Source organism: Emydura macquarii, unplaced genomic scaffold (genome assembly GCF_026122565.2).
Source record: "Emydura macquarii macquarii isolate MOO-44397 ecotype Brisbane River unplaced genomic scaffold, CSIRO-AGI_Emac_v2 contig_1551, whole genome shotgun sequence".
Lineage (NCBI taxonomy): Eukaryota > Metazoa > Chordata > Testudines > Chelidae > Emydura > Emydura macquarii.
Genome location: NW_027131688.1, coordinates 8,122,794 through 8,150,521, shown reverse-complemented (window position 1 = coordinate 8,150,521; position 27,728 = coordinate 8,122,794). Strand labels below are relative to the sequence as shown.

The following is a 27,728-nucleotide window of genomic DNA, read 5'->3' as shown; positions in this document are numbered from 1 at the left end:
TTGACAACCCCTCTGAATAGCTGCCTTAATTTTATAGTAGGCTTCATGACAATCTTTATTGAACAAGCACACTGGACCACACCCTCGCTAATGTTCTATTTATGAAGGATCCAATTCTGTTACCATTAAAAACATATTTTAAAGCCAGAAGCAAAGTGAGTCAGCAGAACTTGTTTCAGATCCGTTATTTATTTTAACATGCAAAATTCTTAGCTTCTGAGAACTGGTTTTTCTCATTTTATTTGCATTTATACAAAATGGTTTAAAATGAGACCTTTTGTGTATTTGATACTGCTCTAACTTTTTTTTTCTCCCCTCTTTTGCATACAGGATTTCAACTAGTGTTAGAGAGCTGGAAAACTTCAAGAACTTGTTAAAAAATATGCAGTGAATTTGTCTCTGAGAAAAAGACTTAGAATAAAAAAAAGGTAAATCTGTTTTCTATAAAACAGATGAAAATCCGGTTTCCTTCACACTTCAGGTAACCAAAAAGGAAAAGACACTGGAAGAACGCTTCACTTTACAGAATGGTTGTATCAGTAACCTGCTGAGACCAAATCTTTTGTACAAAGAAGCTGCTTTTTGTAAAAGGGGAGGGGGGGAAGGGCTGGGGGGAAAAGATTTGATTATGTGTAAAGTAAAATGATCAATTTTTATTTTTTGAAGATAATTTTGAATAATGATTGACTCATTGTTAAATCCATGTGCGGCACTTCTTCCTTGGATAAAACCTGTCTGCTTTTGTCTGCCTTCAGAAATTGACAGTGTGAGTGAAAACGTGACACTGAATAAATGCAGGAGCACAACTACAGTAACTCCTCAGGGGTTGTCTTTGTTTCCCCAGCAGTTTTTTCAAGTCTGTGTTCAATAGTTTCTTCCAGCCCCCACCGTTTAAGTTGTTCGTTTGAAAGGCAACATTCTGTGCCGGGGGTGAAACAAACATTCTCCACTTGGTGCAGTGCTGGAGTGTACCACAGGTGGTGGCAAATCACTCAATTCAAGGATGATCCCTACCGCCGATTTACATATGAGTCCTGAGATGACAGAGGAATCCAATCCTGGTCCCATAGATCCACCCGCAATAGGTAGAGACGTTTCCTAGCAGGGCAGCTTCTGGCTGGTAGAAAGTTTTTTCTTCTTCCTTCCTTCTCTCTCTCTCTTTTCAACTTCAGGGGCAAGATGCTTCTCTTCAAAGCAGGCCACTGCCTGATGGAGGATCTGGCACCATTGACCTTGCTCCTCCCAACTTACGATGTGCTTTCAGCGCATCTTTCTAGCTTTTCCTCCATCCCACGGCGTAGCTTGGAAGAGCCACTGAAATGTCACGGTTGATGCTATAAAGGACAACGGCTCTGTGTCCCTCTCACAGTTTGTCTCCAGGAGAAAGCTGCACCAAAGGAACGAAAGGTGTGACTCTAAACCAGGGCAAATCCCTGTGTGGATGTATTTTTATTTTAGTTTTAAACCAGGCTTATTTCAGTTTAGCTTAAGTCAGTTAGGAATCCGTGTGAGCTAATCTGAAATAAGTGTTGTTGGGTTTGCACCACTTTAAATCCATTTAAAAGACCCAGTTGCAGTTAAACTGGGGAAACCTTCTTGTGTAGACAAAGCCTAAGCCAGTATTTTGCTCTGACTACGCGTGCTCGGTGAACCCTAGTCTAGAAGGGCAATGCGAGTGCAACGTGCTGGGTCTGATACTCCTAGTCAAATCAAGACTGGCTCTCTACGAATGAATCCCGGTGCAACAGCAGTCACAACGGCTCTTAAAGGTGGCCAGGCCTTTCTTCCCCAGACGCTGACATGAGACTGGCACGTCGCCTCAACAGGGAAGAAACTTCTAATGCACACACTCACACGGTGTTGGGAAAAGGGATGCCTGCATTCTGCACCCCCTCGCCCCCCAGGGGTGCTGTCTTTGGTCCTGGCCTTCATGCTCAGGAGGCCTTACCTGTGCTTGTCTGGGTCTGAATTTTGGATTCCCCCCCCCCAGTTGCTCTCAGGAGGGAGGGATATTCCTTTTCCCTGTACCACCACCCCTGGCACGTCTAGGGAAGAAGTGTGGGCGCGCACCTTCCTCATAGTCTGTCTGACCAACAGCCTTGTGCTAGTTGAGATTTGTTTTGGTTCCAGAGCTCTCTAGTAAATACCCCGGCTGCAACTGATCGGGGACTCTGTTTCGCTCTGGAAAACCGAGTAACACAGGTAGGGGGACTCGATTCTCCCCTCACTGGGTGGAAAAAGAGCCCTTCCTTCCCCCAAGCAGGAGAACAGGGGGAAGATATTTGTCAACGGCAGCCTCTCTTTTCTCGCTCGCATTTCTCTGAGCAGCAGTGGCAAAGTGGGGGAGAACCCGCTCTGTTCTCTTCCTCCGCTGCCAGCCCGCAAGGTTTCCTGCTCCCGCCAGCTGCGTGTGTATTTGTCAAGCCCTGGCTTTTAACTAACCTCCATCCCATCTGGCACCGGCCAGCACGGGGTCTCATTGTCCAATGCAAACGATCAATGGTTAAAAACAGGGCCGGGAAGGAAATGACCTCAGTCTTTTGTTGCTTGATAAAGACTGGTGGCAGCAGGACCTAAGGGCGTTTTCCGAACTCCTCTGCCTGCGGGGACAATGTGTGGATTTTTCAGTTACCGGCAGGTTTTCTGCGGTCAAGTTAGTGACTGCGCAGCAGCACCGGCCCGTTCTGTTCAGCCAACCCGGGCTGAAGGGGAGGAAAGGAGGGCCTGCGCTCCTCTTCACCCACCTGCCACAGCAGGAGGTCTGGAAACGTCTGAAGTCCAAGGGGAAGTGCTGAAATGCGGGGCTAGGCCCACAAAGTCTCCCTCTGATCACTGTAACTGTCCCCCACCACCACCTGCCAGACATACCTGGGTTGCCTTGTCCACATTCTCCTTGGGCATGGTCCTGTCCTGAGAGGTGCTGCCTCCCCAGTTTTTACAGACTCTGTACAGCACCTGGCGTGCTGCTCCCCCCTCACTCCCCCCCAGTAAGTTCTAAATGCATTATCCTACAGGGGCCAGAGCCTCCACGCACTCTTCTTCCTCACTCCAGCTTGGCGGAAGGCGAGGGGGGCTGGTGCTGATCCCAGCCCAGAAAAGGACACCGCCTCCTGCGGTGTAACAGGCACCGTACACTTTTCCTTCCCCCTTGATTTCATTGCAAGGCGGGAGCTCAGCTCCAGGGAGTGGACTAGGCAGGGGGCGGGCAACTGCCCTACAAGTCAGTCTACAACAGTGAACAAGAAGCTGAATAGCGGGTGTGTAAATTGCAGCTCAGGCCGGCATAGTCGAGCCCACTTTAACCCGGGTAGTTCACTCAACAGCAGGAGTGAAGATGCAGCGGGGGGGCTGCAGCCCAGCCAGAACAAACGCACCGAGCCTGCTGTATGTGGACGCACATTGCTAGCCAGTGCTGAAGCCGCCTCACTTTTGAGCCAGCTAGTTCGACTGAAGCCAAAACTGTATGTTGCCATGACCTGTAAATCACCCCCTCACCGGCCGTGCAGACCGGGGCTAACGTGTAAGACAAAGAGGCACCTGCCGAATGGAAAGCTGACCGCTGGAGGAACGTGGCCACCACCCGCTGGACGCAGCTCATCAGCTGAGAGCTGGAACTCTGGCACAGCTGTACCACGCCCCCACCGGTGGAACATGAAACCAGGGCTGGCATACCCTTTCCAGCCCCACGCCACTGGCACGCTCGCCCCTGTCCTGCTGCACCTGCTCCACGCGTCAGAACACGCGTGCACCTTCCTTAACCCTGCTACCCCCCACTAAATTCCACCCTGCGTCTTATTTCAGCCCCACTTCAATCTACTTCTTTACCCTGGTTACTGGTTGGCGGCCCCATTGCTCCACTCCGTGTTTGCAGAGCAAAGCTCAGGACAAAACTGCAGGCCATGCACACTGACCGTTAAAAGACTTGTTTAATCTACTCCCCTCTGCCTGCCCTCGCGGGGCCGGTGTGGCTAAGTTTACCAGTGGAGGGAGTTGCAGAAGAGGCTGCAGCGCGAGCTTCATCTTCTGCAGTGGAAGTGACAAATAATTATCTTGTCTCCAGCCCCACTCACTGGCAACTGGGCTTTGATTGACGGCGGAGGCGGTGGAGCCTGCTGAATGGGTTACACACCAGCTGTGGAATGGGTGGTGCAGTGGAATTTTGGTGGTGCGTTCAACACAGGGGCCTGGCTCGATGGAGGCAGCCACAAACCATGACACACATTGCTGAGGACTGCAAAATGACAGCTTCCTGGAGGGCTGGGGGTGTCGAACATCAAGAACACCATGGCTTGGCTTGAGCGGCTTGCATGCACCAAATGTAAACGCCTGCTGGTTTTCACCTCTCAGCGGATGGCTGGCTCCCCCTTTAAGCCCTCTTTTTCCTCCCCCCATGCACTGAATGGGGGCATTGGGGGGGAGGAGCAATCAGCAGCCCTAAAAGGGAACAAGGCTGGGTTGGCAACTGGCCCTGCCCCAGCTTTGGCTGGATGCTACGGGAGGTGTGGTTAATACAGCTGCAGGGCTGGTAACCTGGGAGCGACTATGATGAGAACCTGGCAGGCAGGAGGTGGTCAGGCTGCTGCTTGTTTAAATTAGCGTTTAAAGGCACAGGCGCCTACATCCCCCCCTTGGGTTGCTAGCCCCTGGCTGAGGGGGAGAGGCGGGGGGGGGGGGGCCACCCTTTGGCAAGTCAAACAAGAACAGCCTACACCGAAGATAAATAAAGCATTAGCCTGAACGCCTTGGGCTTGCCTCCTCCACGCTCCCTTTGGAGGCACTTGCCCCCGCAGCCTGGCCCGCGTTAAATCCTTCACTTTCTCCACCCCAGCAGGTTAGCCCTTTCTCTTCCCGGCAGCGCCCTGGGCTGCAAAATGGGCATCACTGCATCATGCGGAGGACGGGCCTCAAGCCCAGCTGCGTCACTAGGCCTACGGCCATGGGGCTGAGGAGAGGTGCTCTGCCCCCCCTGCCAGCAGCCCTTCTACCGGTAGAGAGAGGGGAGAGCGGCCTGGGCTCGAGGGGAATGAGGGACGAGAGCCAGAGAGGGCAAGCCCAGGCCAGCTAACGCCTGTACCCACTGCAGCCGGTCCGGGACTCCAGCTAGGAGCCCTTGTTGAACCCAAGGGCTGACTGCAGGCAGGTCGGCTGGGCCCAGCAGCGCCACAATTACTCCAAGACATCGGGCCTGGTGTAGGCGAGGGCTATTACACACCGGAGAGGGAGAGGCTGGGGCTGAGGGGCTAGGACATGGAGACAAGTGAGCTCAGGCCCCCTGGAAGCAGAGGGCAGTTGAAGCAGGGCTGCTCCCTCTCCTGGTGGCAGTGGGGGTGTGTGTGTGTGTCTCAGTTTGCCGCCTGCCCTCGAGGTTAGCTGGTTGGAACCCAGGCTAGGTGCGAAAGCGCATTGCTAAGTGAAGGACACCTCAGTTCAAGCAGCTGCTCCGCCACCCCCCCCTTGTGCTCATCAACGGGGGCTAAGGATGCCAGAGCCCTTTCCCACCCGAGTGCAACAACAGAGACCAGCGAGTTGCAGGGCAGAATAAAGCCGTGCAGGCAGAAAGGGTAAGAGAGTCATCTCTACATCCCGGGTAGCCTCCACCTCCCCTGGAGGAAAGCTGGGCTCTCACTCTCCTGCCCCCCCCTTTATTCTGCTTAGTGCTGCAGACACAGGCATCGACTGCTCTTGTAACAGATGGCGACTCTGTGAGATGCCCTGTGTCGGCTTGTGATGGGCAAGATGTAGACAGTGCTCTTCCACTCGGGCTTTTCCTGCATCCAGTCACAGGACCCTGCCAGCAGATCCACATTAGGGAAGTTATCCTACAAACTGGGGGTAGTGGGTTGTCATGGTGAAGACGTGGTAAGGAGGATGAGACCCACACAGTAGCATCACTTTACCGAGTTTGTTCTTCAAGCCAGCAGATTGCTCTTTGACAGCCTGCACAGTCTTTAGATGAGGAAGAAACTTTAGCAAGCTAGTGGAAGCCTGAGCTTTATGGAGGACTGCAGCTCTCCAGGGGGGAAATAAATGTGACTTTACATATTTTGAACTTCATTAGACTCTACTGATCAATGGACAAATGATACAGAGAGCCCACTTGCTGAACTGCAGGTTGCAGAAGGACCTGAACTCAGCCCAGACACCCATCAATAGCACAGTAATTTTTATTTAACAGAGTAGTGCTTGGTTACAGTCTAGTGAAGAACAACAAATAGGTACATTCGTTGGCCACAGCTTACTGTTGCAACCAGCTTATCAACTGGGTGCGAAGCTGACAAACATTGTTAAACCATACCCCCAAAAAAAAAATGAATGAAAGGCAACTATGCATATAAAAGTCATTGTACTTTTCAGCTATAAATTACTTCAGTAAAACACAAGACCAGCCTCCAGCGGAGCTCAGAGTTCTGACAGTAACGGCCATCCATACAAACGAATAAAAACAAACATGTGCTAATCACTCACTAGTACACACCCAAGGAACAAGACTCACTGCCCTAATCGGTGATCCCAACGAGAGGCCGATCCTAGCGTTGTTGTGCGCGTCAGTGCAATATGAACAATCAGCCTTTTAGCCCTTTTTTTTTTTTTTTTTTTTTTTTGCGCAACACTCCCTTCCCTCCAAAGGAAACTTAAAGTGCTCCTAGTGCTTTGGGCTTTTTTTAAGCAAGAACAGGGGCCAGTAGCTGAACTTATTGTCTTTGGTGACTTCCGGGAGGGGAAGAGAAGGGCTGTGTCTGGAGTTCAGGTCCCTAGCTAGTTTCATCGTAAGTCAAGCAGTGATCAAGACACAGCAACCAGTTTCTTAATCCCAACACAGGCGATGAGACGGGTCTTACACTGGTAGTTAAAATAATAGCTGGGAGAACAGTTTCCTTAAGTCCTTCCCAGCTCAAGTATTGGAACAAGAAAGATCCAGTGCTCTGCCCAATATAGTTTCAGAGCCTTCAGAGGAAGGAGCGTGGGTTACTTTCATTTTGGACCAGTGAGTGAGAGAGTAAAACGAAGACATTAGAGTACCCCTCCACCTCAAGCCAACTGGTCAGTTTCTGGATGTGGGTTATAAAGAGAGAGGGGGTCCCTGGTCTGCCACAAGGAATCTGGTGGCTAACTGCTTCAGAACAGGCTCGGGAACAGCAAGGATGTAGATATGCTCACGGCCCGCTCAAAATGTACAGATGTTCCTTTTGCCCAGGGATCCCAGGCCTGCCCCCAGGTCTCCACTACACATTCTTTGAGAACCAAGAGTTTATCCTTGGAAAACGTGTGTCACACACACCTGCAGCAGATGTGAGTCTGGGCATCAGGATTTTAAAGGCAGGAAGTCATTTCTGTCCTAGTTCGTGCACCAGCAGCATTCCCACTTGGAGAGTGGTGCCACTTCTCCGCGGTAATACAGACTCTTGCCTACATGGTCCTATTCAGCCCCTCGGCCTCCTTTAGCGACGTTTTACTCTAACATGCCATCGTAATTCAAGTTTAAAACTAAACACCCTTGGAAAGTTCATGCAGCTGAAGGGCAGGACCAACTCCTGCCAGGGGCCGTGTATGCCAACCAACCATTTCCAGTTCTAAAGGAATGCTAGAGTGGAGAGACACTGGGGGAAAAGGCTCCTCCAGGCTGCACTACACTGACCACAGCAGCTTTGACACAGAGGCGTGCTCTTCTTTGTAGGAGCCACTAATCTATGTGGACCACCAGTGTAGTTAAGAGTTCACTTTAGAGCCTAATCTAAAACCACCTGTGCATCCTTACGGCCATTTCTTTCTCCCATTTTGGGTGCTTTTGGACACACAGTTTAAAAGGACAAAAAACAAGTGATTTAGAGACCAACATCCTGGAAGTTAAAAACGACACATTCCTGTAAATGCTACTCACTCATTAGTGCACATGCTCCAACTAGATGCCAACACGTATCCAATACGTCCACAGGAGGCCTCTAGTTCAGGTCACGTTGCGCTACATTTTACAGCCCGTTCCGTGGAACGTCACGGGACGTTTACAGGGTGAAGAGACAGGGGATTGCCTCAGAACGCCTAGTGCTCAATTCGTTGCATGCAGCCACCGAGTACCACAGTGCAGGTTTCACGATGTCTAGCTGTAAGAGATAAAGCGGCCATGAAAGCAAGGAGACGTTTTCCTGGTCGAGGAATGAATACAGACTAGAAGAAGTCAGTCAGGTTAAATATCATTTGCTATTGTACCAAAGGCAGATTAAACACCGACTCCACCAGGAAATGCAGCGAACACTATTAAATAAGTTATGTACTGGTTTTTTGGCCAAAACCAATGCTCACACCACTCTTCAAGAAAACCTCGCGGTGAATCTGGAGAAGAAGCCACCCTGCAAGGAGCGTGTCCCATTGCCACATGATCTCTCCACAAGCCTAACAGTAACTACACGATCATTCTGCTCACCCAGGTGGCATTTCTCTGCTTGAAAGAGCAGAGATAGTTACTGCTCAGGCAACCTTCGTGCTAGTAGAAGCCACTGAGCTCAGGCTTTTACGTTTGCTTTAACCCACAGGCCAGATAAAAGAGTATTTGAGTGATCTGCTGACGTGAGGATGGCGTTAGAGTAAGAACACATCCCCGGCTCAGAGCCAGTCAGTTTGCATTGTGTGTATATGGCACATTATACATTAGTTATATTTCTTCGTTAGTGTAACGCACGCACGGTTTCGCCAAAGAGTGCGAGCTAGTATTTGGAGCAGATCAGGATGCAGAGTCCAGCGCAGCGCATGTATCAATACTCCAGTCTTCGCAGGACTGCGCCTCCCCCAGCTGTGGACGTGCAATTAAAAGAGTAACGCAGAACAGTCTCAGGCGATTTGAGAAGTGACGTCTGAGTGCGATTTGTTCCTTCGAAGTGTGCAGATAAAAGTGCAAATATGCGTTTGATGTTGGTCTAGTGAGTCAAGTCTGGTGTTTCTAGCTGCCAACAAGCATCTTGAGAAGACTTGATTCCTCCCCCCCACAAAAAAAATGCTCCCAGAGTTTTTTTCCACCCCCACCTTCCTTTTGCTACACGGTACCATGAGTAACAGTTTTACATCCCACGCAGCCCAAGTATCCAGGTCCCAGTTTACAGCTGCAATAGGGAATGGAATGTTTGTGCGGATTGAGTTGGACGTTCGGAAAAGGATCGGACACCCACGAAAGCTGCTCCCAAGAGAAGCGAATCTTGACAGGCTCTTCAGTTCTGCGGCGTGGCGTACAAGCTGTGGGGATAGTTAGATTCCAAATCACTGCACGTGAAGAGCAGAGGGGCGGTGTCTGGTTTGGGTCCGCTCAGATAGGGAATAACTGTGGAGCTATCGCACCCCGTCAGGGAGCCATACCAGCCAGAGCACCCAGGGGCAGGCAATCTTGGAAGAGAAGAAATGGGAAATAGTGGTTAGAGATGGAGGCGTGTAGCATTATTCCAGACTTGGGCTGTCTAGCGCTGGAGTTTGAATACAAACGGAAGTTGAAAGTGTTGGACAGAGATTCCTAGCTTTAACTTTTCAGAGGTGACCAGTGATTTTGGGTGCCCAGCTTGACATCTTAAAAAGGACTCTCGATTTTCAGAGGGTGGGTGTCCGGCACCTAAAAAAAAAAAAAAATTGGGTCCTTTCAGATGGGCATCACAAGCTGAGCACCCAAAAAAAAAAAGCCACAAGATCACTAGTCACTTCTAGGACCATCAGTATTTCTAGAGCACCTGTCATGCCAAGACATGCTCAGAGAAATGCCAGGATCTCAGCCTGACACTACAGCCCTGCTAAGTTTTCATACACCTTTTGTCTCGAGGTTGTTGCGTTCATTCATTCCTGTTCTGTTCATTCCCTTTGAAGCACCTGGCATTGGCCACTGTCGGAAGACAGGACACCGGGCTAGATGGACCATTCGTCATACTGGGTCAGACCATTCTTAGTAACCATTAGTCCAGCAATAATTTTACCTGGGGCTTTCTGCACCTTGCAAGTCTTCACCAGGAATTCAGCACTTTTTAGTTTCTAGGTACACATGCCTGTAAGCCTCTATGCATTTTAACAAAGACTTCCGCCCTCCCCGACTTTAAGTGCCCAAATTAGCCTGATTTTCCAATGGTGTTTAGTCCCTGCAGCAGAAGTCCAGGATTTACAGAGCAGGGAGTTCAGATTTCAGGTCCTCAGGGTAAGCCAAAGCTTACTTTATGAACTTCCTTACCTCTTTTGTCTACCAGTTCTAGGCACCCTTCCTAGGGAAGAGCAGGCGTTGGCTGCCCTGTAGACATAGCAGTTTTCTGCTCCAACACAAGAGTTGAATGGCGATTCTGAATATCCAGACTGCACTCTCAGAACCTACCTTCCTCCTTCCCTCGCTCCAAGTCTTGGCAAGTCGTCATCGCTGTCATACCGCCTTGGATTGTCAAAAAAGTACGCGCGGGAGCTGTAACTATGACTGTTTATCATGCCAGCTGGGGTCTGTTGAGAGAGGGGGAAAAAAAAACGGTTTTAAAAAAACAAACAAACAAAAAAAAAAAAAACTAGTTGATTCTAGTGATTATGTAGTGGGAAAAGAGCTATTTAGCTAGAGTAAAACCAGACCAAGTTCTATGTGCAAAGAACAACTTGGAAGAGATATTAATGAATCGTAGAGCAATGAGTTCCTATCATACCAAGTTCTGAGTTAGCCTCTGCGCCCGGAAGAACAGCAGCACAGAGACAGTTGGCACCAGCTCCCAGAGGAAGAGGACCACTCCAAACACCACATACTCTTCACCACTGACTTCTTCCGTACGAATCTGCAAACACAGGGGTTGCGTTTAAGCCAGGAAGGGTTTTGTTTTTAAAAACAGCAATGCTGCCGGGGGGGGGGGGGGGGGGGGGGGGGGGGGCAGTGACACTGACACCAGAGACATGATCGCAAGAAACAGACGATGATGCAGCACATGGGATCTCTTCCGGATTTCAAATGCGGAGAGAACGCCAATTAGCGCCGCTCCCTGCAATTGGCAGATTGGCTCAGGCTACCAGCTGCTACAGATTTAAATTGAGAGCCTCCATGTGGAGGCTACTCGGGTGCTGGGTGGGAGGGGAATGACTAGCTCCTTTGTGTAGGAAGTGGACCCTTCACCAGTAAGGGCAAAGGGTTTCACGTCAAGTCAGACATCTTCTAGAACAGGGGTTCTCAAACTGGGGTGGATCGCGACCCCTTATTGGGTCATGAGGTTATTATGGGGGCGTTGGGAGCTGGCCCTTCAGAGCTGGGTGGCAGGAGAGCAGCGGCTGGCTCCGAAGGTAGTGCCGCCCCAGCAGCAGCACAGACGTCAGGGTGGCATGGCACAGGGCGGGGCGGGGCGGCACAGCCTGAAATAGATTCAAGGGGCGGGTCCCAGTAAAAAAGGTTTGAGAACCCCTGTTCTAGAATATCCCCAGACTATACAGATTCTCTTAAGTGGTACGGGAGGCTCCCACGTCCCAACCGTGCATACAGTGATGTGGCAGTTTTGTCTCTGGGGCAGAGGGCATGGGGACAGACAGATGCGATCTACAGAAGTCGGCAGCTTCCACCTCACCTCCCGTCACTGGGTTTTCTGCCGCGTACCCCCTGCCTGTGTCTCGTGTACACCCAGGAGTACGTGTACCACCGGTTGAGAAACGATGATCTACAGGACTCCACCGCGCCCCCTGCTGGTTTCAGGCCACGCTTGCAGGTCACAGATGCTCAGAACCTAGCCTGACCTATCGGTCTATACATCGCAGCACAGTATAGTGCCGTGATACCCGCTCTCCAGGTCTGCACTCGACAGCGAGTGTGCACAGTTTGGGGTCAGATTCAGCTCTCACTCACGTTGAATATTGTGCACCTGCTCAGCATTTAGATACTTGGCAAGCAAATCCCGTTCACTGTATCTTACTGTGATGGCGAGTAACATGCTAGTGGCAGTCACCTGGAGTATAAAGGCATGGTAGTGGTCACCACAGAGATCTAACATTTAGAAGCACTTGTCACAAGTGACCCCTCCAATTAAAAGGAGGAGCCTAAGAAAGTCATGGTGGGGTGGCAGCCAGATTTCCCCTTAGACTCAGATCGCTTGGATGACATTTATTTTAACGGATTAGCATCAGGAGTGAGTTGCATGGGCTGTGCTTTGAGTCTTCAGGGTGGGGAAGGAAGAAGGCGCCCTCTCCCCCCGACATTTCTAGGTGTAGATAGCACATGTGTCACATTACATCAAGCACTACATTTCTGACTGTTTGCAGTGAGTTTCAGAATTGGAATATGCGAGAATGTGAGGATGCTGCTATGGCATCTTTAGTAAGACCCCACACACCCAGAGCATTGATTATTCTTGCTAGACATGTTCAGGATCTGACACACCCACCCGTGAATATTACTAGTTACCTTATCTGAAAGGTTGTCCCAGCCATAATTAAATGGACTAGGAACATTCTCTGGAGATATGGTCACTGCCACCAGATTATAGCAAGCCCTTGAAGAGTACAGAAGAACAACTACAGAACCAACGAGGATCGCCTGGCAGACAGATGTGCCCTAAGAACAGGGGAGAAAGCGAGAGAGGTTAAAAAAAAATATCTAAGAGGCTGTTACTATGCAAAAAACACCAATCACAATTTTATGGGAAGATTTGTGTAAGTTGTGCATGCATGATCTGACCCAGAACATCTGCACAGTACAAAAGCTTTAAATATTTTAGAGAGCCTGGTTAAAAACCCTATTCTGAACAGGTGGTAATTTTACTGCCACGGTCCATTTCCACACGGCTATTTCTTCCCCAGATTTAGGAAAGAAAGCAGAACCTTGCAACCAAACGGTAGAATCACCGGAAGGATTATTCCAGTATCAGTTCCCAGTTGCATAGTGGTTGGTTTTTGCAAACCATTACACAGACTACCTGGCTGAACAGATATAGCTTAGTTATAGATAACCACAGGTTGGGTTTGGTCCTCATTTATGGTGTTATGTTGCCACTAACTTGAGATGTGAAGCTCAATGAATAGTCAGCCACAATCAGTGCGAAAGCCTCAACGTTACAGTCTTGTAAGTGCCACTGTTCGGTGAGCAAAGCACACACGGCAAAGAGGCCTGGAGTTCTGATGCGGCAGCCACCTTTTGTGACATCCTTAGAATAAGAGAATCCTTGGGGGACTGCTGATTAGGTGCTATAGGGAGCCAGGAGAGAGACTTTCAGTGTCCTCCACTGAAATTCTGCTTCCAGAAGTAGCAACTTCTCAGATTTCAGAACATGCTCACAGTTCTTGTCTCGGGACAAAGGAAGCTAACACTGAGCAGAGGAAGTCAGTACATCTCTGAAGGCTATTTAATGAGTGTTCATGCAACTGGGACTCCTGCCTGATCATGCCGCACAGCCAAATCAGCAGCACAGAGCCTTTGAGCCCTCACGGTCACATACAGAGGTATTCCAGCAAGTTGCAGTATCTGTTTCCTCCAAATAAAAACGTGAGCTTGCCAAAAAAGTGTTGAGACCCAGAACGTTGAACCAGAAAGCTAGACACTGTATTTCTCGCAAAGCAGGAGAGGTCTCCACTGACAGGGCCTTCGCAGACCCTGACTGTGTGTGGTCCCCAGGGGCTAAGCGGAGATAACTAGTTATCTCGCCCCTCCTGCAGAAGGGGGAACGCTGCCTTTAAATCAGGCCATGGGCGCAGGATTGAACTTCCGACTCCAACAGTAACAAGAGCCCACTTCTGGGCCGCAGCAGATCCTTGATCTACAGATGAGCCCAGTACTTGGGGCAGGTGCTTCTGCATGTTGCACCCTTTCTAGTTCTCAACACGGCATGGTCCCTCAAGTGGTGGCAGTAATGGCAAGATGGGGAAAGAATAGCATTTCCCTTCAGAAGGGATACCTTATCCTGAAGGACTGTGAAGCTAAGAGGCTGCCTATGCTCAGTGCTTCCAGCTGGTGAAACGTGGGTGTGTATGCGCCCCTTGGTGTGGTCTGGAAATTCCTGAAAAACTGGGAAGATGGGGGAGGAGGAGGGCAGGGAAAGGGGGAACCCAAAACCAGGTGCAGTTAGTCCACAGGGAGATGCTACAGGTGAAGGAGTGGGATGCTGCTTGTACAAGGAATTTCAGAGAGACCTCAAGGAACATTTAAGCAACAGCTAGTAATCCTGTCAAAACAGGAGTGATTGGCTGAGCCACAAAAGGTTCTTTACCTGCTGGAGAAGGGGACCTGAAGAACCAGAGACATTCAGTCCCCCTCTTTTTGGGAGATGGTGGAATTGAAGTAGAGAGGAGAAAGGAGGAAGAGGCAGGTTGTTTTAGTCCTTTTAGTTCTAGTCTGCATCTGTAGAAAGGCGCAGGTACTATCTTTTCTGGCACAGGTGATGTGGAAGAAAGACCATTTGTAATAAAAATCTGGGTGTCTGAATTACAAGACTGGGTTGCTAGTGGATCTGGTTTATGGGTGTCACATTAGCAGAGGATTGCAGTTACTATCAAATGCCTCGACATTAAGTCACTTTGGTGTCAGACAGCTACCACACCATCAGTATCAGAGCTTGGCTCCCCACTGAGACAAGTGGTTTAAGAGACTCAGTGCAAAAAGATCCAGTAGCCGTGCATTCATGAAGAACTTCCGTTGCACCAATAAATCTAGAGTACTGGGCTTTTCCTGCTTAAGGGGTGCAAGCCATAAACAAATTAACTCAATAAGACTGTCACTCAAGGGTTGCAAGAACTTTCACTCTCAAGAGCGATTCAGTGCCCAACAGAAAAAGAGGTTTCCTTGAAGACTTAGAATCATAGAATATTAGAGTTGGAAGGGACCTCAGGAGGTCATCTAGTCCAACCCCCTGCTCAAAGCAGGACTAACCTCAGCTATACCATCCCAACCAGGGCTTTGTCAAGCCTCAGCTTAAAAACCTCTAAGGATGGAGATTCCACCACCTCCCTAGATAACCCATTCCAGTGCTTCACCACCCTCCTAGTAAAAAACTTTTTCCTAATGTCCAACCTAGACCTCCCACCCTGCAACTTGAGACCGTTGCTCCTTGTTCTGTCATCTGCCACCACCGAGAACAGCCTAGCCCCATCCTCCCTGGAACCCCCTTTCAGGTAGTTAAAGGCTGCTATCAAATCCCCCCTCATTCTTCTCTTCTGCAGACTAAACAAGCCCAGTTCCCTCAGCCTCTCCTCATAAGTCCTGTGCTCCAGCCCCCTAATCATTTTGGTTGCCCTCCGCTGCACTCTCTCCAACTTGTCCACATCCTTTTTGTAGTGGGGGGCCCAAAACTGGACACAATATTCTAAATGCGGCCTCACCAATGCCGAATAGAGGGGAATAATCACTTCCCGTGACCTGCTGGCAATGCCCCTCCTAATGCAGCCCAATATGCCATTAGCCTTCTTGACAACCAGGGCACACTGCTGACTCATATCCAGCTTTTTATCCACCGTTACCCCCAGGTCCTTTTCTGCAGAGCTGCTGCCCAGCTCGTCGGTCCCCAGTCTATAGCTGTGCATGGGATTCTTCCTTCCTAAGTGGAGGACTTCTGCTGCTTCCCCATTACCATAGGTGTTTATGCCAAATGAGATGGTGTTTTCCTTCAAGCACCAATTAAAGAACCCAAACTGAAAAGAGTTTGACTAGTTCCAGGCCGAGATCATGTTTTTGTTCTGTGATTGTGCAACAATCTAGAATGCTGGGGTCGTGTTCACTGAGTAGCAGCCCCTACGTGCTGAAGTCAATAATTTCAGTGCAATTGAGAGCATTTACCTACCTTTGACTCGAGGTAGACATTCGCCGACGACATTTTTGCAAGTTTGCATATACAACAAGCTAACGAAATGGCACAAAGAATGAAGAGACTGTCATTGACTAGCACCCGAACAAACATGGTCCATCTCAGCCGACTCTCTGGGACATCGCCACGGACGAGCATCGCACAAGTTAAATTCACCACGAGAAAGAGAAGGCTGGTAAATATGGAGCCCAAATACAACACGACCCTGGAAAGGAGAGAGAGAAATTGATGGAGCAAAACAATCTGAAGAAGTCTCTATAGCTACCATCTCCCTTGTTCTCTATCAAGTCGATTCACTTACAGCAAATGAAGAGCTTGGAACGCTGGAACTCAACAGGCTAGCAAGTGTGAAAGGTCAGGGATGTAGACTAGAAATGAGGAAAGCCCTTTAGAAGTCCATTTAAGTTGTTTTAGTTAGCACAGCCTACAGAGAGCTGGTATTTAAATCACCCAGTGGGTAGACGCTTGCAAGGAATCATGACTTACAAGATTCCTGGCTTTCTATCTTCTTACAGCTGAAGTTGCAAGATAAGAACTGAACGGTTGGTTCTAACTTTACGTTAACTTGAATTGAGAGGCTCTAAGTCAACACGACAACCACCAGCCTCGGTGAAAATAAGTTGCTGCAAAATACAGAGGAGTCTACACTTTCCATTGAGAGTTTGTCTCCCGACACAGGTCAGTTAGTTCTATGGGGCTTATGGACCCAGTCTTAAGTCTCTCCTTCCAAAGAGAAGGATGTACTATTGGAAGGACTTCACAACATGCCAGCCACTCCTGTCGCTCAAGCCTGTGTGTTATGCCACAGCTTGGGTTCATAATCTAGGAATCAAAGGTCCAGACACCTGTCACCGTGTTCACGGCTGAAGAGGATGGGATGAGTCCCAGAAGTGTTAGAACACGGTTCTCAACCTCTTCATACGTGGCCCTAATACGCGAGAGCATCAGTAGCCTCCCATGAAACACAGAAACACGAGCAGGATTGTTCTTTGGTTTCCCACTGCTATCGTGGGTGAGCATGAGGCAGATCACTCTAGACCCTTAGGTATGTCTACACAGCAATTAGACGCTCGCGGCTGGCCCATGCCAGCTGATTCGGACTCGTGGGGCTGTTTCATTGTGGTGTACGCGTGGGGGCTCAGGCTGGAGCGTAGGCTCCAGGATCCTGTGAGGTGGGAGGGTCCCAGAGCTTGGGCTCCAACCTGGAAGACCACACAGCAATGAAACAGCCTCACAAGCCTGAGTTGGCAGGCATGGGCCAGCCGTGGGTTCTCCTTGCTGTGTAGACATACCCTTAGATAGTTGAAGGGAGGCGGTCATTGGTGCTGTGTGTATTAGCAAAGAGGGGCAAACCAGGAGCAATAGCACCTTCTTCCTTTGGGGCACAATCCATTCCTTCCCCCCAGGCCTACCTAGGCACCCAGTTCTGATGGTCAGACTGCCCAGTTACTAGCACCCAACTTCTTCAGGGCTTCACTTTCCCCACCCCGCTCACAGGTGACTGAATTTATCTTTGTGAAACAAAACCTGGGTAAGGGAACACAAAGCTATTCCTGTAGGGAATGCAGGGTTTGGTAGATTTCAGACATCAAATAGCTTTTGGCTAGACACTGGACTGCTAATACAACCGACAGCAGCACGTTTGGGGTAGGAAGAGGAGGAGTAACTTACTTGTATTTATTGAATTCTGCTGCACATTTGACTTTGAATATGACCTACAAAGGAAGAGTTTGGAGAGTTACTCTAACATGCCCACGGTATTTGTTACAGTTCACTCTGAAGCTACATTAGAAGAGATTCTGCTCAACGACAGGGCAGAAGAGGGTTGGGTTTTTAGTTCTGGTCAGCGACAATCTAGTTCTCCATATTATTAATACAAGTTGTATCCCGCAACCATTTGCCACATAGAAAGAGGACCAGTTCTGCTGGGTGGATTGATTGCAGAGAGAGAGTTTGGTCCAAGCACAACTATTTTAGTAGCCAAGTCATTTAATAGTCAGTCATTTAGGAGTCCAATTCTTCTTTGGGCAGTAACTGCAAATCCTGTCTTACCAAAGAAAGGGCATTCAAATGCCTACAAGTTTGTTTTGGGACATGCTCTTTGTATTGACTTTGGTAGGACCTCAGTCATGTTTAATTTCCATATTAAATAAAGAGCTTTAGCTGCTATGCTTAAATTAGACGGTGCTATTTCTGGTTAGCCTTTTATATTTGGCTCAGTTAAAACCATGGAGAGCTCTAGCGCAGTAGAGTGTATGCACATTTGCTTCTGGGCTTCTTCATCCCGGAAGCAGCTCAACTGTATTTGTTTACCAATGATTCACCTGTGTCAGAGGAGTGCGTTCACACTACCAGCTCTTGCATTGACACAGGGAGCAGTGCACTGTGGGTAGCTATCCCACTGGGCAACCGCACACCAGGTGCTTTGGGAAGGGTTTGCAATGCCTCATGGGGCAGGCACAGCATCACGTGATGAAGGCTTTCTGAGCCCCATCGTTCCATGGGCATCCTACTAGACTGACGGCCGCATCTCCGCTGCCCTGTCAGCCACATGGACACTGGACACACACACACACACACACACACACACACACACACACACACACACACACACACGTGTGGGAGACAGACAAGTGTGTGTGTGTGTCAGTGAGAGTGTTCTGCACTCTGTCTCCAAGTTCAGACAGCAGCCAGAAGCTACCAATCCCGAGGCAGAAGCTGATGCAGACAGTCCCCCCATCTCCCCACCTCAGCTCAGCAGAGACCTGTACACCAGTGGGGGGCAAGGAGACACCCGACAGCCCCCATCTCCCCCCAGCAGCAGTCTACGCTGCTTGTCATAGGAGAGCAGGATTGATTCCCTCCGAGTTATCCCACAGCCTCGTCTCCCCCCAGACCCAGGAGAACAATCCATCCCCTCCCCGGTACTCCAGGCAGGAGGAGTGTGTGTGCTGCCAGGCCGGGGTGCTCAGCTGGGCAGTAGCTGTGTGAGCGCTCCCCGCTGAGCAATTTCAAAACTTCCTGTGGTTTTGAAAGGGGAGGGGGCACACGCCTGTGCAGCTGGAGTGCAGGGCAGTGCAGCAGGGTTCGAAACAGCGAGCAGAACGGTCAGGGCGGGCATTGTGGGATAGCTCCTGGAGCCCAGTTACGGCACACAGCGTTTACGCTTTGGCGCTCTAACTTTGCCACAAAAAGCCCTGCGCCTTTCGTCGAGGTGGTTTTATTTTGTCACCAAAACAGGGGAGTTGTGTCGGCGGGGGGGAGCACTGGAGCGTGTACACCGCCGCGGTTTTGTCGCCAAAAGTCAGCTTTTGGAGACAAAAACTCTGTCCTGTAGACCAGCCCTAAGGTTCTGTGGAAGGATGCGCCCTGCTGGCTCTCTCTCTCTCCTGTTTGAGCTTTCTTTGTTTTCCTCCCTGCTTGACGACTCTGTTTACTGCTTAAATGCAAACTAAGCCAAGCACACATTGCTTTGTTTAGGGCAGACCTGTTTGCCAACCTCAGTCTGGGCAGGGCGGTGGGGTTTGGAACATGTTAACATCATACAGCAAAATTTTAACTTCATAGGCAATATTGCCACACCTTTTATCAGGATTGCCACTGACCAGCAAATTATGCAGTTTTCAAAGGATACGTTACAAGACATGCCTTGTACAAGTTACCACAATAGTCTGTCGGGTGTGCACAAAAGCGATATATTCGGTCACACTACACCCAGGGCTTGCTGGGGGTTGGAGGGTGAGAATTCAGCAGCTTATATTTGATTAATTCTGAGCAGTTCCATGGGGTTTTGGATTAGAGACTGTTCTAAGAGAGAAGCTAATGAGGCCTTCATAGTGAGGCTCTGCTTAGTGTCAAAATACTAGATTTTGTCCTTTAGACCGACCCCCCCGCCCTCCACACACACACACACACACACACACACACACACACCCCCTCCGGAGAAGGCCGATTCTTGAGTAAGTGGTAGCAAACCAGTAGAGTAATCATCACACAGTGCTAACTAACACTTCCTGAGTCAGCATCAAAAACTTAGACAAGGAAGGGTTTGAACTTCAGTGAAGCTGGCACCTAAACCCTGTCGGCTGCTTTGTCTGTCTGGTTCCTGTACCCTTAGAATCTTTCAAAGGCTCCAGCCACTGAGATGCACCAGACAAAAAAAAACATTGTAACCTTCCTATCTCCTCCTCAATTCAGCTGATTTACACTTAAGAGCCTTATTTTTAAAATGGAAGGTATCTGGGAATGACCTGGCCGCAGCCAGCACGTAGAATGGCCACTACCTGCATTCAGGCGGTGTGGGTTTGTAACACAACATCCTTACTCGAAGTACGGAGAGTCACGTTGGCTAGTTATACACTGAAGCAGTATGATGAGAAACACAATTTTAGTCTTTGGAGAGCGTTGGTCATTAACACACGCCCTTGTCAGCATTCACTGGGTTAGTCTGGCAAGGGGGGGCTCTGAAGCAGAGTCACATTCATATGGTCTTTAAGCTTCAGGTTTCTGAAGCCACGGCGGCACGTGTGATGGGGTAGCATAGCTTTGAAGAAAGTCTGGCAAGGTTTTGCTGAAGGACTGGGAGTGAAAGCCTACGCCAGGTCCAGCAGACGCTTGCCCTTGGAAGCGCCCAGCAGAGGCATGCTCATTGCCAGCATGTAGAGGCTCAGCTGCACCCACTGCTGCAGGAAGCTATGCTGAACGGCTCAGTTCCTACAGCTTCTACATCACGTATGCCACATCAAGAACTCCCACGCGGGGCGTGATTTCCATGCACGTCTACCCCAGTGTAATTAAAGAAGGGGAAGCAGTCTAATGAGTTGCAGCATTAAAGAAGATGTAGAAGATGAACCGCAGGTCCCTGCTGACTAACAGACGCAACATTCTGACCAGACGTCTCCCTCCACCGTCATGTCTCAGCCATCAAAGCTGCCGATTCATTTTAGGAGAGGCTTTAGCAACTACAGATGGCAGAAGCCTTCCAGGAAACCTTTGCCATAACAAAGTTGCCACGAGCACACGACTGAACACATCCAGTCCAGGATGACACTTCCTGAGGTCAGTCTAGTACAGTAACCCATCTGGCACTGGCCAGCAGCAGACTCTTTCGAAGGTGAAGAATACGCCAAAGTAGGCAGACTTGGGATAATCTGCCCCTGCCCCCCATTACGCTAATAGCTAGAGACTAGCTTAGACCACAAAAAAAACTAAAATAACTTGGAGGGTTTTTTTGTTTTGAGACTAGATCTTTTGCCACCCAGTCCACCCTGAAAGGATACTCCCCCCGTATTGATAGTGCACGGGCTTTTCATATTCCTACAAGCTGTGACCGTTGCTGGCAGATCGGCATGACATTGAGAACCAGGCCAAAGGCAGCCCACTATGCTGGGGGTTTTCTGGTTTTTAAGGCTTTGAAAAGACGACAAATCCTGCATCTTGGCAGGGGGTTACCCTAGGAGACCAAGACAGAGTTGTCAGTCCCTTGAGGTAAATGGGGAATCCTGCCTCAGTGCAAATTCACTGCACCGTAAGTCAGTGCCTGGGAATTCAGGGGTTTCTTGATGCAGCTGTGAAACAGGGATAGAACTGGTGGAGCACTACTGGTGAATCACTGCTGTGATTCATTGGTCAGATGGCCAGCGCTCCTCCCCCATCCAGTGCGGAGGGGGACTCACTGTGTTTGGAACAGCAGGCCTCTGTGAGATGAGCGAGAACATTGTCACATCTTCCCCTAAGCTTCAGCAGAATCCTTCCGAGCAACTAGGCCCTAGTGGCTTGGGAAGGAACACGTGAGATTCAGGCCTTAGCTAAGTTCACACCTGTCCTTCCAGAGACTGCAGACCCAGGAAGAAAGCCACACACTTGGAAGGGGGTTAGGATTGCAGAGGACTTCCGTTGTAGAATGCATCATCTGCATCCTTAGAGGTCTTTAAGGCACAGCTTGATAAAGCTCTGGCTGGGATGATTTAGTTGGTGCAGGTCCTTCTTTGAGCAGCGGGTTGGACTAGATGGCCTCCTGAGGTTCCTTCCAACCCTCATCTTCTAGGATTCTATGAATGAAAGCTGGAATGCAGCCAAAACTGACTTCTGATTTGCCAGAGAACATTTCCCCTGGCAAGTGGATTTGTCTAGCTTTCGAAAGGTGGATTCCTAAGAAGTTATAAACACTAAGAGCATGGATTTCTAGCTACGACGTTTTTATATGGCCACATGTCCTGGAATGAGGTTGGAAGTTAACAGGAAGGGACAAGATGGCCATGAGATTGTGATTAAGGTCCCATCTCAGCCTGCCGGGGTTAGAAAGAGTGCTTTAGGCCTCATGTTCCGTAAATATAAAGCATTTGTTCCCTGGCCCCGGCAGGCTGAGCTAAAAATTGCCCTTGCAGATCTATACAGGTCTATTCGTCTAGCACAGCTTCTTTTGGTACTAGCCTAAGCCTGACATACAGAGGGACTGTTTATTCAGTGCCGTACTAGCACAGCTGTCCAGTCTTGGAGTTGTAATGGAGAAGTGTCTCTAGGAAGGAAGGAACTTTAAATACTCCATGTAGACAAAAACACTCAGCACAGGCAGTCATCTCCAGAATCCCCAGTTCAAACGGTGAGAGCCTAGGGACGTATCACTAGCCACTTCTTCCAGTTGGAGGGAAGGGATTCTATACTACTCCTTAGAATGGCTTTAGTTCAACTGCAGGTTGTTGGACGTCCCCCCTCCTCAAGCATAAAGAAAAGAGGCTGCCTAATTTAAAGATCGAGATTACTAAGACGTGCGTGCAGTGAAGCAGTCACACTTGGATATTTTCTTTTGTCATTAAGGCCCATCAGCACTTGAAGAGTTAAGTCACCATAGCTACACTGAATATCACCACACCCTGACCAACGTAGCTACCTCAGCCTAACTCTTTAAAGGCAGATGCAGCTATGCTGATGGAAGAATGCTTTCGTTGACGTAGCTACTGTCGCTGGAGGTGGTGGCAATTCTCCGTCAGCACTGGGAAGACTCTTTCCATTGACAAACTGCCATCTGCGTTACGGGATTATGCAGCATAGCTATGCTGTCAGTCTCTGTAGCATAAACATACCCTATACAATCACATACAGCTCAAGCCACTGGAGTATTATAGTACAGGCTCCGCTGGGACCCACCCCAGAAACATCCCAACTTTTTACAAATCTTTCAGCCTAATCGAGAAAGGAAACCAATAACAGAAACCGTGAAAGGCTCATTTCTTCCCTCCCAGATGCTCTGATCATCAGATACGGTCAGTGACAAGTCACCCAGGCTTGCTGGGATGCACCCTGCATTTCCCCGCACAGAAAGGTGGCAGCCTGTTGACGGTGTCACGAGACATGAAAGGGCCCACTACCACGTGAAGAGGGCAGTTTTAACACTGGCCAGGATTTTTTCCTTTCAGTGAAGCTATCCTGAGAGTTACACTGTTGATACCAAACGGAGATACTAGACGTTAGTTAAACAGGAGAGCCAGACAAAGCTAATAAGGAAAGGTTTAAAGGTTATAAGAATGAATGTGGAGCATCTGGGGAGCTCACTGATTAGTGACGAGATTGTTCAGCTTCATTATCTAGCGTGGACATTTCTGGGCTACAAGAACTCCCACGCTGGGTGGGATTTCCATGCATGTCTACTCCAGTGTAATTAAAGAAGGGGAAGCAGTCTAATCAGTTGCAGCATTAAATAGAGAAACCCTGGCATGGCCGAACCAATCTCAGGGAGGCAACCTGCCACAGGACCCCTAGGGCTCCAGAGTCATATGGCTGCATAGGGTGAGGGGTGCACACATTCAAGGGGTAGCAAGTGGTAGTTGTGGCTGAAGTTATGAGTAAGAGGCCCCTCTGGATGATCAAGAAGGGGGAATGACTGACAGTGGAGGGAGAAGACTTACTTACTTACTTCCTCCAGAGCTAACCTATTAGGAAGATGCAAAGATATTTTAGCTCTCATTGGGAGCCTCATTGCCTCTTCGGTCGCCAAGCTAACTCTTGGATTTAGAATTTGGAGATACACCTCCTGGAGGTCTGATGGGGAATTTTTTTTTGGGGGGGGGGGGGGGGGGGGGAGAAGGGGAGGGAGGAGGAGGAGGAGGAGGAGGAGACATGATGACAAATGGCTGACCCAGACATATCTAAGGAAGCTAGAGCTCAGAATAAGCCCGGTCAAGTTAAAATGAAAGCATAACCTACTTCGAGACGGAGTAAGGAGAGATGCGGGTTATGCATCAAATTGCTGTTTCATTCAGAGCATCAAAACGTCACTAGCTAGCAACAGAGGGAAAACCACAACTGCTGGTGCTGAAGTAGCATGTCTCTGGCTACCAATATTAAGACTCTTACAATGAGCGTTGACAAGTTGAACAAGAAAATGACGGTGGGGGTGGAAGCCCAGAGAGAATCCGAGTCAGTTTTTATTCTGCATTTTTTTTTTTTTTTTAAAAAGGGAGGTTGGGGGGTTGTGTGTATGTTTCAAACAGGTAATGCATACAGAAATAATGGGATTGGTCAGTATGCAGTTGCACATTAGAAGCCTAGTGCAGCTTACCCTCATACTGCAACACCACTTGATTCTTGAATTGCTTGTGATCTAAAAGTTAAGTTTTGATACACCAGGCCAGCTGGGAGCCACAGCGATAAGGGATATAAAAGCATTGAGAAAAAAGTATGGCACCTATCTGGATGGTCCAAGAGGCCTTGATTGTTCACTCTTCTCCAAGAAAGCCAGCGGGTAGCCAGCCGAATCTTCTGCTTTAAAAGAGGTACGTAACAACAGCTTGCAAGTCAGTCAGGTATTTGACGCATGTTACTAGGTGGACAATGTTTTCAATATGGACGATAAAGTCAGAAGGGACAATGATGATCATCTAGTCTGACCTCCTGCACAAGGCAGGCCACTCCTGTAAGAGACCCCTAACCTAAGACTGAGTTACTGAAGTCCTCAAAGAACGATTTAAGACTTCACGGTACAGAGAATCCATCAGCAAGTGGCACATGCCCCGTTGGCAGATCATTATCAATAACGAAAGGACAGCGTTAGCTAGTCTGTTTTTAAGTCACACCCATTTAGCAAGTTGCAATTCTATACTAAAAGGCCTCGTCCATGCAAGAGTCGCACCAATTTAACTAACTCCATTTAGGCTACGTCTACACTACAGCTAACGTCAGCATAACTTATGTGTGGACCGCACTGTCTCCCACCGACATAGCTACTGCTGCTTGTGGAGGTGGTTTCATTACGCCGATGGGAGAGTTCCTAGAGTCAAAGTGTCTTCCCCAGACACACTGCATCAGCGCAGCTGCGTCGCTGCATGTGTAGACAAGCCTTTAGAAATGGAGAGTTAGACTGGAGCAGCCGCCCCCCCCCGTGTTAGCACCTCTTGTTTCAGTTTAAGAATGCCCAGTCTCAATTAGGAGTCATCACAAGCTAAACCAAGGCAGTGCCTTACTGATTAGCTAACAATCTCAGGCACTCTTAGAGACAAAGTGAGAAGTGTGCACACAAGGGGGTTGCTCCAACCTAACCTAGCCAGTTTCGTCCATAGAGCTCTCAGGCCTAATAGCGGTCTCAGCTCAGCTCTTTTGTGGGGACAGGTGAACAAAGGGCTTTAGATGTTTCAGGCACCCTCTGCCCCTGCCATCTTAGAAACTCCATGGGTCCAGGTCACCACCTTGCACCGTAAGTAGTCACTCACACTTGGGCATGCAGAGGCTAGGTTTCTGATCCACTAGTGTTTTACACCTTCTGGGCACTAGTGCAGTGGTTTTCTGTGGGCGACAGACCCCTGGGGGTCTGCAGACTATTCTAAGATCTCCAAAGGGGTCCACACCTCCAGTCCAAGTTTTTTTTAAGGGCCCCAAATGCAAAAAAGGTTGAAAACCACTGCACCAGTGTATGTGACTCCACAAGCCAGCTGAGACCCTAACTAAGTGTGCATACACAGCTTTATCCTAGATTCCCACTCAGCTGAATTCCATAGCTATTGATATTTAGATTAATATTTGTCTAAAAACTAGAACTACGAAGGAAAAAGCCACCACCACCACCAATCCCCCTGCCCCCCCCCCCCCCATACTTTCCCCAAGTCAGTTCTGTTTGCAACATAAAGTCCGCCCCTTCCCTTTATCTCACCCATTTAAATTTAGTTTGCAGTTGCAGAAACAGAGCTAGCGCCGTACTTACGGATCTTTTTAAGCCTTGAAGAAAGCCTGATGTACATAAACACACCGCAGCATTTAAGTGATTTACAAGAGTACCAAAATCCAGGCACATTGTTCCCAGTATGAGCCAATAGCCACTTTTAACTTTGCCTTTTGGGGGCATATTGAACACCTGCTGGTAGGTGAATTGGAATTTGGCAGACCCTCTTTAACAGGAAAGAGAGCAGTAAAATAACAAATGCTGCAAAACAACCTATTTGGATACTCTGTGTGATTATAACTTTGACAGTCTGACCAGCGTTCAGGTGTTTTTTTGAGGGGGAGAAAAAGAAGGGAAGAAACGGAGAAGAAACGGTGCTGCTCAGCTGCTAATCGTGCGCGTTATCATGTGAATGCCAATGTCCTAAGGAAAATGAAATCATAATTCCCCGAGCTGACAGGGCATGTGAGTGACTGAAGGGTTGCACTGTGTGGGAGATTCCTTTGTGAGGCTGTTAAACAGCCGAGAGCCGCAGAGCAAGGCAATCTGAACGACAATAATACAGCTCGAAGGAAAGGCTGAAGGAAGTCTCAAACTAGAGTCAGTGCCAAGGGAGAGCTGTCCATCGGAGGCTGGAACAAGGATAAATATTGGCAGAATTTAGGAGCGGTGGATTAGGCACATCAGAATAAAGCTCTAGTGGGAGAGAAATGAAAGGCAAGTGACCAAAAAAAACAACAACAACAACAACAAAAGCCACCCGAATGGCTTCGCAGATGTCCCAGTCAATACTGGCCCATTGTGTCAGAGGCTGAGCAGTGACTCCAGCCCCGAGACCAGGGTTTGACAGGGCACGAGAGATCCCTGGCACCACGAGATGCAGCAGGATCAAGCTGCAAATAAATAATAATAATAAAAAGGGGGAGAGGGCGGGGGGGGGGGGGGCGCAGCAACAATAGCAGAAGAGGTTCTAGCTGGTGACGTAATGGTTGGCAACCGGCCAGCCCCTGCTAGCACCACTTTCTCTGGCCCCCCCTTTAAAACCACCACCACCGCCACACAACAACACAAACACAACACAGTTGAGCAACCCGGCGAAGGGGATTTTCCCCGCAGCCCTTTTCCTCCTCCTCCCCCCCCCCTCCAAGTTGGCAGAGGCACCGAATTGCGGGTCCACCACCAGCCACACAACACCACAACAACACAAAAACACCACAACACACACCCTTACCTCTGCGAAGTAGAGGGTGAGGAGGCAGAGGCTGGCGAAGAGCAGGCAGCCGGGCAAGCCGTAGAGCAGCCAGTGGGGGAAGGGCTGGCGGGGCAGCGGGCTGGCCCCGATCCCGGCCCCGGCGCGGGGCACGTTCTGCAGGTAGCAGGAGAAGAGCACGGTGCGGAGGGCGGCCCAGAGCAGGCCGAGGAAGAGGCAGAGGGTCCGGTAGCTCAGCCGCTTCTCGCCGTAGCAGCAGAGCAGCAGCCAGAGCTGCAGGTAGGCGAAGAGGAAGAGGGCGGCGGACAGGGCGGTGTGCAGCACCGTCAGCCCCAGCTCCACCGGGTAGGGGATGGCGGGGGGCATCTCCCCGGCCGGGGGGGCGGAGACGGTCCCGCTCATGGGGGGGGGGGAGGGGAGGCTGCAAGAGAATTAAAAAGGGGGTAAAAAACCCATGCGACAAAAAGGGAGCCCGCCCGGCGCCCGCCCGCAGCGGTTTTTTTCCTCCCCCCCGCGCGCTCGCTTCGACAACAACTGCGGGCTGGAGCAGCCCGAGCCGGATCAGCTGAGCCAGATTATTTGCGGCGCTCGCTCGGCTCCGCCGGAC

At 49.6% G+C, this 27,728-nt stretch overlaps 2 protein-coding genes across 6 annotated transcripts in view; one reads left to right on the top strand and one right to left on the bottom strand.

Annotated features, from left to right (window-relative positions):
- Positions 1–843, top strand: part of ERO1A (endoplasmic reticulum oxidoreductase 1 alpha) — a 30,139-nt gene extending 29,296 nt beyond the window's left edge. For both annotated transcript variants that reach the window (XM_067555131.1, XM_067555130.1), the window contains one exon: positions 331–843. In XM_067555131.1, coding sequence (XP_067411232.1) covers positions 331–391 — 61 coding nt within the window. In that variant the 3' untranslated portion in view covers positions 392–843. The remainder of the gene's footprint in view (positions 1–330) is intronic.
- Positions 844–5,665: 4,822 nt separating this feature from the next.
- On the bottom strand, positions 5,666–27,667 carry GPR137C (G protein-coupled receptor 137C). 4 transcript variants are annotated; one of them, XM_067554771.1, is made up of 7 exons: positions 27,143–27,667; positions 17,433–17,476; positions 15,738–15,966; positions 12,374–12,523; positions 10,644–10,769; positions 10,331–10,449; positions 5,666–9,369 (listed from the first exon to the last, which is right to left on the bottom strand). In XM_067554771.1, the coding sequence occupies exons 1-7, from the start codon at positions 27,521–27,523 to the stop codon at positions 9,198–9,200; spliced, it is 1,221 nt and encodes a 406-aa protein (XP_067410872.1). In that variant the 5' UTR covers positions 27,524–27,667; the 3' UTR covers positions 5,666–9,197. The 4 variants fall into 4 exon arrangements, with proteins under 4 accessions (XP_067410872.1, XP_067410873.1, XP_067410875.1 ...); XM_067554772.1 differs by having other exon boundaries at positions 5,666–9,222; XM_067554774.1 differs by having other exon boundaries at positions 5,666–8,099.
- Between the last annotated feature and the right edge of the window lie 61 nt (positions 27,668–27,728).